The 12,149-nt window shown below is 32.4% G+C and overlaps 2 protein-coding genes across 2 annotated transcripts; one reads left to right on the top strand and one right to left on the bottom strand.

The window, feature by feature from the left end:
* The first annotated feature begins 2,938 nt into the window (after window positions 1-2,938).
* LOC149905885 (dehydrogenase/reductase SDR family protein 7-like) lies at window positions 2,939-6,786 on the top strand. The gene is made up of 5 exons (XM_090105388.1): window positions 2,939-3,423; window positions 3,500-3,643; window positions 5,577-5,796; window positions 5,921-6,166; window positions 6,460-6,786. The coding sequence occupies exons 1-5, from the start codon at window positions 3,295-3,297 to the stop codon at window positions 6,645-6,647; spliced, it is 927 nt and encodes a 308-aa protein (XP_089961514.1). The 5' UTR covers window positions 2,939-3,294; the 3' UTR covers window positions 6,648-6,786.
* Window positions 6,776-10,841, bottom strand: Pmi (Transmembrane protein Pmi). The gene is made up of 3 exons (XM_090105389.1): window positions 10,792-10,841; window positions 10,428-10,648; window positions 6,776-7,372 (listed from the first exon to the last, which is right to left on the bottom strand). The coding sequence occupies exons 1-3, from the start codon at window positions 10,812-10,814 to the stop codon at window positions 7,092-7,094; spliced, it is 525 nt and encodes a 174-aa protein (XP_089961515.1). The 5' UTR covers window positions 10,815-10,841; the 3' UTR covers window positions 6,776-7,091.
* Between the last annotated feature and the right edge of the window lie 1,308 nt (window positions 10,842-12,149).

Here is a 12,149-nt window from a genome sequence, read left to right as displayed (position 1 = left end):
TATATTATAAAGATAATGGTTGTGTTTAGCCAACGTGTTAAGGACGCTGTCACAAATCTGCGTTACTCAAATTTAGGTATCTAACGACGTAACTTTGTTCGCGGCAATATCACGCTCACGTAAACATAGCGCATTCCATTTTATAGACCATCTTCATACTTGATATTATTTTTAATTTTTGATATTATGTATTTTTATTGAAATTGATTCCAGAAGATTACTAGGAACTTTAAAAATTCATTTTGTTACTTTTATTAGTAGGTACGATCCTAATAAGTATGTTAGTATATTCAAACAACTTAAAAAAGTGTGACTATTTTACATCATTATTTCATTGAATAATAATCTATGAATTGTATACAATATCAAAGCTTTTTAAGAAATGTAGAATTATTATCATACCTACATAATTATGATGTTACCGGCACTGTATTAAATCCGGCATTGTATACAATTCTTAGTAAATGTATGTTATTCCGAAAAATAGTCGGAATGAAATAAATTATAGGTATTCGTCACATAACACATTACCTAGGATACTCTTAAATCTGAACTTTTCCTACGTAGCAAACACATTTGCAAGTGTGGGTAGTTTTTGGGGTAGCTATTAACCAATATGAGGTCAAAACTAAAATCCAAGATGGCGCCGACGAAAATTTTACATCTTTTCGTCATGGGTGTCATTTTCAAGGTTTTGGAGTAGCTCTTAACAAATATGAGGTCAAAACTAAAATCCAAGATGGCGCCGACGAAAATTTGACTTTTTTCGTGATGGGTGTCATTTTCATGGTTTTTGGGGTAACTATTAACGAATATGAGGTTAAAACCAAAATCCAAGATGGCGCCGACGAAAATTTGACTTTTTTCGTGATGGGTGTCATTTTCATGGTTTTTGGGGTAGCTATTAACGAATATGAGGTTAAAACCAAAATCCAAGATGGCGCCGACGAAAATTTGACATCTTTTCGTCATAGGTGTAATTTTCTTAATAATAAAGAAGTAAACTAAAATAAAATAACAAAGCTTTAAAATTTTCGTCGGCGCCATCTTGGATTTTATTTTTGACCTCATATTAGTTAATAGCTACCCCAAAAACCATGAAAATGACACCCATGATGAAAAGATGTAAAATTTTCGTCGGCGCCATCTTGGATTTTATTTTTGACCTCATATTGGTTAATAGCTACCCCAAAAACCATGAAAATGACACCCATGACGAAAAGATGTAAAATTTTCGTCGGCACCATCTTGGATTTTAGTTTTGACCTCATATTAGTTAATAGCTACCCCAAAAACCATGAAAATGACACCCATGACGAAAAGATGTCAAATTTTCACCGGCGCCATCTTGGATTTTAGTTCTGACCTCATATTGCGTAATATCCACCCCAAAAACCATGAAAATGACACCCATCACGGAAAGATGTAAAATTTTCGTCGGCGCCATCTTGGATTTTATTTTTGACCTCATATTGGTTAATAGCTACCCCATAAACCATGAAAATGACACCCATGACGAAAAGATGTAAAATTTTCGTCGGCGCCATCTTGGATTTTAGTTTTGACCTCATATTAGTTAATAGCTACCCCAAAAACCATGAAAATGACACCCATGATGAAAAGATGTAAAATTTTCGTCGGCGCCATCTTGGATTTTATTTTTGACCTCATATTGGTTAATAGCTACCCCAAAAACCATGAAAATGACACCCATGACGAAAAGATGGCAAATTTTCGTCGGCGCCATTTTGGATTTAAGTTTTGTCAAATTGCTTTACCCCACCAATCCGTTCAACAACCCATAAAAAAAGAGAATCTCAGTCAACATAATTTTTAAAACATAATTTTAAATTACAAATAACTGGAATATGAAACTTATACAGTTTACTCTTATAAAGTATCAAATATTTCAAATCACGAAAACGACAGTATACGCACAATAATCTTTTTCTAATTCGTTTTTATTTTTGGGACGAGGAGCGATACACCCGTCCTTCCAAGAGCGCTTCTGAGCGCGGTCTGACGACCCGCGAGAGCAAAATGTATGAAGAAATCGACAAGTATTTTTAATTTAGCTTATAATTGAAATAAAATTTTGATTTAGATACAAAAAAATTATCTCAATCTATAAAGGACTATATATCCCTCAATAATTTATAGGTAAGAAGATAGATTAGGCTTTTAATTTTCTTAAAAGTGTACCGTTTTAGACCCCATTTTTTTGCATTTTATGCGATCATTGTGCTGGGAAAATCGTATTTCAGTGACAATTTTGTATGACGTCGTACAATTTTTATAAGATGATCGTAGAACTGAATATATTATCTTTAAATTAAGATATTACTTTGTTCTCACGTGTAAGTGCTTTGAGTTAAAATTGTACCGTAAAATAGCGGTTTTTGTTAAAAATCTGTTATAGCACCCTTAAGCACTGTGTGTATGAATGATACCACAATGATATGAAAAATATATAAGATTCATATATATATTGATAAAAAAAAAAAATATTAAAAGATTCACCTACCAAAATGCTGTACTAGGCTATACTATTAAATTTACTCCTGTGTTATAATATATTATACCATGCAATAAATTATATTTATCAAAAACTAGCGGTCTGCCCCGGCTTCGCCCATGGTACATGTTTACGTTTTCTCTACATAAGAACACAATCCTCGTACTTCAAGGAATATAATAAAAAAAGAATTATCGAAATCGGTTCAGCCGTTCTCGAGTTATGCGCTTACCAACACATTTTGCGATTTATTTTTATATATAAGAGAAGATAGTAAAATATTACAAATTACAGTATTATTTAAAAAATAACATAATCACACACATAAACATAATTTTAATTTACTTTTTCTTCAAACATTTTTGATCTATAACATAATTTTGACATATTATGACATTCCCAACTGCCAACATTAAACAAAATGATGTTCCAACTTTCAAAGCCTGTAATAAAATGCTAATCGTTTTTTTAATGGATATTTATGGCATATATTAATGAATTGTTTTGTTGTAATAAACAAATTGCAGTTTTAATTTATGTTATTTTGAACGTTTGTTAATAATGTATACTGTGAAAACGAATTATTACAATTCTAACTAATATTAATCTGGATTTTAATATTAACTGTAAATATAATATTTTGTTCTGTGGTGTAAACTGTAAAGTACAAGGTACTTTACTGCATAATTGCATTTACTTATTCTATACACGTTCGAATTGCGCATTTGACCTTCGATATACAATTCATCTGATATAGTGGGTATATATAGATATATAAAATGAAGTCGCCAGGACCTTTTTCTTGGTATATTCAATACATAGGCATACCGGTATCGGTCGGTTTTGCCATGTTTCGTCTATTTAATAGATTTACAGAACAAAAAAGACAAGCTGCACTACAGGGCAAGGTTGTACTTTTTAATTTATTAATTTGGTCACTCAACAATATTGATCTTTTCTTAATATAACAATGATATCTTTCAGGTTGTTGTTATAACTGGAGCTAGTTCTGGCATTGGAGAGGCTCTTGCACATTCATTTTATAATTATGGCTGTAAAGTAGTTTTAGCTTCAAGGAGAAAATCGGAATTGGAACGAGTTAAACAGGATTTAATTGCTAAAAAAGTTGTAAGTACATACCTATATATTTATTGATTTTATTATAAATTTTTACTTATTATTTTACATATTGTTATTAAGTCCAATTATGAGTTTTGTTTGCATGGATAAAGTAGGCACAGAAGAAAATATTTTGGAATTATTGATTCACTTCCTTCTATCTTATTATCTGTTATAGGGTCATTGCGCCTGTTCGCGTCCACATGCCTATTCGCGTCCATTTTGCGGATATCTTTTAGAAAATTCACGAAAATAAGTATACTTTGAGTAAAATTGTAATAAGAAAAATTTCCGATAATACCTCAATGTATAAGAGACACGCACACATATTCAAAATATGCCTGCGCACCGCCTATCCTATTAAAAAAAAATATTTAATTTTGGCTATTAAACGAGAGAGCTAAAACGCGCGGGATTTTAAGAAAAAAATAGTGCGTAGCGTCGCGTTTGACGGTAAGTATCTTATTGTTAAATGTGAATTTTTGAATATGTAACTGTTTCTTTACTTTGCTAACAAAACATGGAATAGTATGGATTATAAATCAGCTTATTTCTTTTACAATTAATAGCTAAAATAAGGTGGACGCGAATTACTACACCGAATTTGTACAACTTCCATTTTGCGTCCACGATGGGCGCAAACTATACCTATAGTGCATAACAATAGAACATATTGCGTCCACATTGTTTTTCATTACTTAGCAATGAATTGTTTGTTAAAATATGTAATTTAAAATAGATTGTAAATTTTTGACTAAGACTACAAGTTGATAATTTAAATTTTCATTTATATTAGCAAATTTTTATGCTATTTTTTCATTTTAAAATGGGTATTCTAAGAATGAGACTAGTATCTTTGAGAATGAGAGTCTGTGGTTAAGAAAATAATATGAACAAAAAATAAATTTAATTCATTAGAAAATCTCTCAAAAGGAAAAACCGGAATCCTTGAAGGATCACTTTGATATCCGTCCGTCTGTATGTCCGTCTGCCGGTCTGTCTTTCTGTCAAGACCCTTTTTCTCAGTAACGCGTGGAGGTATAAAGCTGAAATTTATATTGAATACTCAAGTCTACGGTCCCTTGAAGCAGTGAAAAAATCAAACTTATAAGCCAAAGCAATCAAAAGATACAGCCGTTTATGCTGCAAATTTTCGCAAATTTCGACATTCGCAAGGGAATCAAAACCTACAGGGTACTTTACGTGAACACAGACACTTGTAGTTTGGTACGAAGCAACGTCTTATAGCACAAATAAGGGAAACATTGAAAAAATAATCATTTACAGTTAAAACATATGAAAAAAACAGGTTAATACGGTGTGCGAGTCCCACTCGAATTTGGCCAGTTTTTATTAAATAACTATATTCGTAAATAAATAATTTATTAAAATCTAATTTTTATTTGCATTTATCTGATAAAATATCACCCAATACACTCTTAATTCCTTTTCTAAGCTGGTGGACGCGAACTGGTCCACGGGTGGACGCAAACTGGAATTTTTGGACGCGAACTGGGTAAAACGCCTAATTCTGCTATTTGTCTAGATAAATAAAAACCACATGATATTTCCAACACAATTGAAAGTAAATCTTAAAATAGACTATGTATTGAACACGTTACATAAATTTTGCATTGAAATTTGTTCTGGAACATTTTTATTTTCTCCTTCAAACTTTCCAACTGCACTAAGTGGACGCGAACAGGCGCAATGACCCTACCTACTTAGAATATTTAATTTTTAAGCATTTCAAATATCTTTAATTTTGCTAAAACCCCTCCCCAACTCTTAACAGAACTTTACTCTTATAGTATTTCTTAATACTTCTATAATGCTTAGTTTCATATACTACAATCAATTATTATAATTTTAAATCAAAACTGAAATAGCAGACTATTATTATTAGCTAAATAAGACTATTATATCTCTGTTTAAATTTCAGGTAGGTCCAAGGCAAGAACCTGTTGTCATTGAATTAGACTTGGCTGATATGGCTCAGTTAGAACCCTTCATAGGAAAAGTTCATGAAGTTTGTGGAAGAATTGACATATTGATAAATAATGGTGGCATTTCCCACAGAGGTTCTGTTATTCATACAAAAATGGATGTGTATCATAAAATTATGGACATTAATTACTTTGGTGCAGTTGGACTCACATTAGGTAAGATTTCTCATGATAACTATCAATATGCTTACTGCTTGATTGATTTTAAAAATGTGTTATGTTACGAGAGGAAAGTTAATAATTTTCACATACTTGAATAAGGTGGATACTTTAATTTCAGCTGCATTACCAAAAATGATGGAAAGAAAAAGTGGTCACATTGTGTTTGTGAGTTCGGTTCAAGGACTCATTGCTATACCAGACCGTTCAGCATATGCTGCATCCAAGCATGCAATGCAAGCATTTGGTGATTCATTACGTGCTGAAATGCACCAACACAATATTAATGTTTCTATATTAAGTCCAGGCTATGTAAAAACAGCAGTCTCCTTAAATGCACTTACTGGAAGTGGAGATGCACATGGTGGTAAGTGGTATTCTTTAATTAACCTAAAGATCTTAGAATTTATTTTAATAACTGTTTTTTTTAATTGTCTTTCTTAAAAAGTTATATTTAAACATAATATATTGCCGGCATCCAATCCAATATAATATAATACAAAGCACAGATGAAATTTTTAAGAATATATATTGCAATTATAAATTTGATTGAAATACCAATGATTCTACTAATAGTTGTAATCAAATTTAATTGGTTTTGTTAAGATCAATTTATTGAGTAATAATAGCATTTAAGATTAATTTCTCTTTCTTTTTTAGTTATGGATAAAAGTACTGCTAATGGTTTTGAGGCAGAATATGTTGCTTTGAAGACTGTGGATATGATAATAAATAACAGTAATGAAACAATAGTCAGCCAATTCTTGCCAAGACTAGCAATATTTTTGAGACATGCCATTCCATCCTTATATTTCTGGATTATGGCTAAAAGAGCCATTAAAACATAAGATGATGTCAAGTAATATATTCTTATTGCTTTGTTCAAATAACATTGACATGACATAAATTAAAAATATACAGAGTAATAAAACGGGTTAAAATAGTTAAAATAGATGGGGCTTAAAAAAATAAAATGTGATAAATTAATATTTTTTTTTATTAGAACACGTTCCACTACAGCTGACAACTAACCCTATAACATTACAAAAGAATCAACAACCTCTTTAATTCACTAAAAAGCATTTTACATTTCAACAAAATATATTTTTGTACAGTATTAATCTAGATCTACATAATACATAATATATTTTATCCATAAAATAACAATATTATACAGTTTTTACAACATATTATCTAGATTGAGACAATGACACTAGAGAAATATTATTTGCCTATCATACAATTAAAATGAACTTAATGTAAGCCTTGAATTAACAATATTAAAATATTTTTTATTTAAATGTGTTATATAGTCTCCATAAGCAAATTGCAGCTGCAGCTATAGATACTGTGCTATGTAGTATAATTTTTTGTTTATTGTCTGTGCGTACAAGTACTACCGGGGTAGCAGATGTAAGGTCACTCAACATTGGTAAAGTTGACAAGCGGTGACGATTTTTCTCCACTTGATACTTACAACAAGGATCCCATTGCCAAGACAAAGTGTAACAGCCAGCACAAAGTACAGATATAATCCCAAAAGGTGTGCATGCCAAGGAACTCCAAGTTAAACCTGTCATAAAAGATTTTGGTATAATTAATGAAACTGTATAATAAAGGAGCTTCATAAGCATGGAAAGCATCAAGCATTTAGACAAAACAACACTGCCTATAGAGGATTTTGGTAATTTAATCTCATATCACTCATATGTAACACTATTAGTTAATCTGTATTAAAATAATTTGAGAACAAAGAGTATTTCTCTCTGTTATCACATTGATTTATTATGTGACTTTAATGACAATAATATAATACAAATTACAAATACAAAGACATTTACATAGTTTATTGACTACTAGATATCCCAATAAACATTGTTCTGCCTTACTCTTATCACTTTGGGTATGTGTAATTTAGATGTAGTTTGATTCTCAGATTCATGAGAATTGGTCAAGCTATTTTGGAGGAATTTAACTTCAAATACCATAACATGAGAATTTTATACTTATATACCTACCTACTTCTAGAAAAAATTGATAAAATGTCCTCATTTCGAAAATGAAGATTTATTTAACAGATTTTAAATGCTATTTATATATTAAGTACTAGCGGTCTGCCCCGGCTTCGCCCGTGGTACATATTTACATTTTCTCTACACAAGAACCATGCTCTTACTGAATTAAATAAAAAAAGAATTATTAAATTGGTCCACCCGTTCATGCGTGATGCCGTGTCCAAGGAAAATGGGTTTCATTTTTATATACAGTGTAAACTCTATATAACGACACTCCATTTAACGTCAAACTCCGTATAACGTCAAGATTTCTCGACTTTGGTTGGTTTATATTGTTGTCTATACAATAATACACTCCATATATAGACCGGGAGATACTGACACAAAATTTCGAGTCATTTGTAACAGGATGGCGGTTCTACAGGGGTCTTAGTACGCAATGACAAAAAGAAAAACGATGGCGTGAACGCTGGTACCGGCGGCTTAGTCGCGTGGGCGTTAGTTAATATAAGTTAGTCGAACTCGTCGGAAAATAGCGAAAGTCAAACGATTTTTAACAGTATGGCACTTATTTTTCCTGTAAGTTTGAGGATCAACAAATATAAATACAAAATTTCAAAGATCTAAGTGTTGGAAATCCTCACTTATATAAATTAATAATAAATTAAGTTTTCAAGTATAACAGCACTTTTTCCCCCTACTAGAAGTATGGCAAATATAATAATGGTCACATTTTATCAAATACTCTCCAAAAATCCAAATGCAATACTGGTACAAAAAGTTTGGCGAAATAAAAATTTATTGCAGATTTTCGGCGGTATGGCGACCATTTGGAATCGTCCGAAAAGTATGGCATGGCGATTTTCGTAAATGGCTGCACGACGATAGTTACCTGTGCAAAAGTTAGCCTGGTACAAATGGTTGAATGATTGTTTTATTTAAATCAACACATTCGCGTCGGTATGGCGGGCTGTAAGTCACACCGGAAAAGTATGGCATGACACTACCGCCTACTACTTTTTTATGGGCTATCGGTAAATTCTAAAATTTTTCTGTTACAAATCGTTTGACTTTCGCTATTTTTCCGACGAGTTCGACAAACGCCCACGCGACTAAGACACCGGTACCAGCGTTCACATAATCATTTTTCTTTTTGTCATTGCGTACTAAGACCCCTGTAGAACCGCCATCCTTGTTACAAATGACTCGAAATTTTGTGTCAGTATCTCCCGGTCTAATAGCATCACGCTCACTCTAATTAACGACCACAATAAGACATTACAACTAGGAACTAGGACTAGGAAGTACTGACTAAGTTGCCGAAATCAATGAAAATGTAGTTGTTTACATTCTTTTTTACTGACATACCGAAGATTCTCAGAAATGCAGTCGTAGAAAAATAAAGAAAAAATTCTGCATGCCGAAGAAGATGGACGATCTGCCAAAAACTTGAAGAAACCTCAATATGAAGACCTTGATCAAGCGATGATAACATGGTTTCATAGGCAATGTCAAAATAATATTCCTGTCTCGGGACCAATCATGCAATTTTCCCTTTCTCTCCATTTAACGACCACTCTATATAACGTCGAAAAATGCACGGTCCCTTAAGTGACGTTATATAGAGTTTACACTGTATATTATCCCAACGTTTCAAACACTTTGCAGCGAGGTCACATCTAACTATGGAGAAATAGGTGGAAGTATTTCACAAATAGCAATTTTTGAATGATGGTCAAGACAAATAACGTCTAAGTCTCCCCTGTCACCACACCAGTTTAACCCATTGAGCCCCAAGCGGCCCGATTGGTCCCAGACACAATAGATTTTCTATTGTGTCTGTGGTTCCAGGGTCTGAGTTATAAAAATCCGTTAAAATCTTTAATTTCTAAATGTATAATACTCGCGTAAAATCAAACACAACAAAAAGAAGCCATTGAACTTTGTACTTTACAGGAAGATTATATATTTTTTATTATATATTTTCTAGGAAATATAATATAACTACATTACATTTTATAAGATCTTTGATTTTAATCACATTTATTTTATATGTTCTTACTTTATTAGTTATTACATAATATAACGGAAGAAAAGTAATTTTTCGTGAATTTTGCTTTCAAAATCACAGACACCATTGACATTTTATTAATGACTAGCCCAACATTTACATAAGATCCTTGTCCTTACAATAACAAACGCAACAGCAGGTATAAGCAAAATAAATTCAGCCGTTCATGAGTGATCTGTGACCAAGAGAAATCTACTCGGAGTAAGTTTTCTGGTTCATCATATTAAGTTAGTGAATTCAGTGAACAGTATTTTTTCATCTGTTATAATTTGCATTGCCCAAGCATAAAGATCTTTTGATAAATCCTATTGTGGAGTATCAAATTCATATTTTAGGTATATGATTTACTGGTTGTTTTTCAATGCCTTTGGTTACAAATTTAAACAATTTAATTTTACATAAAATTGATTTAAATTCGATCCTTTTAATATAACGCCAGAATACGGTACGGTAACGGTCTTTGGATAAATATATTCAGGGTCATATTTAAAAATACTTGTCTTTACAAGTTTCTTAATAATTCAGGTAAACATTTAAAATACCTGATGCGATGCTGCCTATTCCACTGTAGAGTGACACTTTATGTAATAGGTTCCCAACATAGATCCATCGCGCTGTGTCTTCTCCTAGAGCTTCTGGTTCAATAACTATGATACTGACTCCAGCCTCCAGTGCTCTTTCCAATTCCAATTCAAATTTAATGTGAGCATTTTCACTGTCGTAAACTTCCCTTATTATAGCAACGCTAGATGGTTTGAGATCGCTAAAAAGTTAAATACCATTACACGTTTATGAAATCGTTGCCGAAAAATTAAGGTGGCCACACAAAAGAGTACAAAATTTTAAAAATTGAAATTAGTTCCAAAAACTGAAAAAAATATTTCCAACTTCTCAATATTTACCAACCTGTCAGTTTCATCACCCGCCATGTTTGAGTAAAGTGCAAAAAATATAGATTATAGAGCTAACCATAGATTGAAAATACGTAATGCCATACAGATAAACTTTAGGAACGAACCCCAGTGTCATTAACCCATTTAAAGTACAACTATTATCAGCATGTAAAATTGTAAATTATAAATTTTCTATGCAATAGCTATCTTATGGCCGCGTTTCCATTTACAAGAAAACTTGCGCAAGAAATGTCCGACAGTCTGTCTGACTGCAGCTTGCAAGTCTTTGCAGGTGGAAACGCGGAAGACTTGCAAGCTGCTGTCAGACAGTCTGCCGGACACTCGGGCCGGACATTTCTCGCGGAAGTTTTCTTGCAAATGGACAGGCGGCCTTTATACTTTTTTCTTCTTTTGGCTTTTGGAAGTTTGTATGATACTGACTTCTGTCAGGTGGTGTAAAGAACGGTTTGCCGACGCAAAAATCTTTTTTGTTTTAGGTAATTTACCAAAAGTGGAAAAATTATTACACCATTAACCCTTAATTTGGCACGGATAAAAATATTCAAAATATATGAATTTGACAATTTTGTGGTTTCAGGAGTATGTCATAAAGTTCTCGAAAAATGAAAAGAAAAATCTACCATTGCCCACTGCTGGGAAAACTGGTGTCCGTCACAGCGGACACTGCCAAATTACGGAAAATAAAAACCACAGTTAATTTTATTTTTTTTACTAAAGAAAAATACAGAAATGAACATTTTAGAACTATTTGAAACCGAAGTACAGTTTATTTTATATGGAAAAAAAAGAAAAAAAAAAAAAACAATTCATGTTTATTTTGTATGAAAATTAAAAAATAAGTCTAAATTCTTCTTCTGTTAGTTGAATTGACTTGCTGGTTTTTTGAACTGAATATAAGTTTGTCTGCTCTACGAAACTAGTAAAAATATCTTGAGAAAAAAAGGTGAAAGAAACTCAAAGGTGAATCATCTTCTGGCATGTCTATGTAATCATCCTCCTCACCTTCTTCTATTGTCGCTTGGTGACGGAATTGAGTTACTTTCCAATAATTGTTAGTCAGCTGAAAGTTGTTTTTTTTTTGGTCTTTTGGCTTTGACTGTGGGTGGTTTCTTAGTACTTATTTTTCGGGGTGCTAATCAAGAATCTATTGTTGTTATAGGCGTTGCAGGCAATCTATGAATAGCAGATAGAGATAGAACATTTTCAAAAAAAGACTCGCCAATTTACGCACGAAAGACTCTGGTCATCAGCAGGTCTATCAGAATCTTCGGAGTGTAATTCTTCATCGTCGGATGTATCTATCGTTACGTTAGCAAGGGAATATGGTGCAGGAGAAAACAAGGGGTGGAA

The sequence above is a fragment of the Colias eurytheme genome, chromosome 9 (assembly GCF_061535395.1).
Source record: "Colias eurytheme isolate Ceu_HAF_F1 chromosome 9, ilColEury1 Martin Lab GWU primary, whole genome shotgun sequence".
In the NCBI taxonomy this organism is placed as follows: Eukaryota; Metazoa; Arthropoda; class Insecta; order Lepidoptera; family Pieridae; genus Colias; species Colias eurytheme.
Note: the sequence above shows the minus strand (reverse complement) of the source record. Positions and strands in the feature narration are given on the sequence as shown.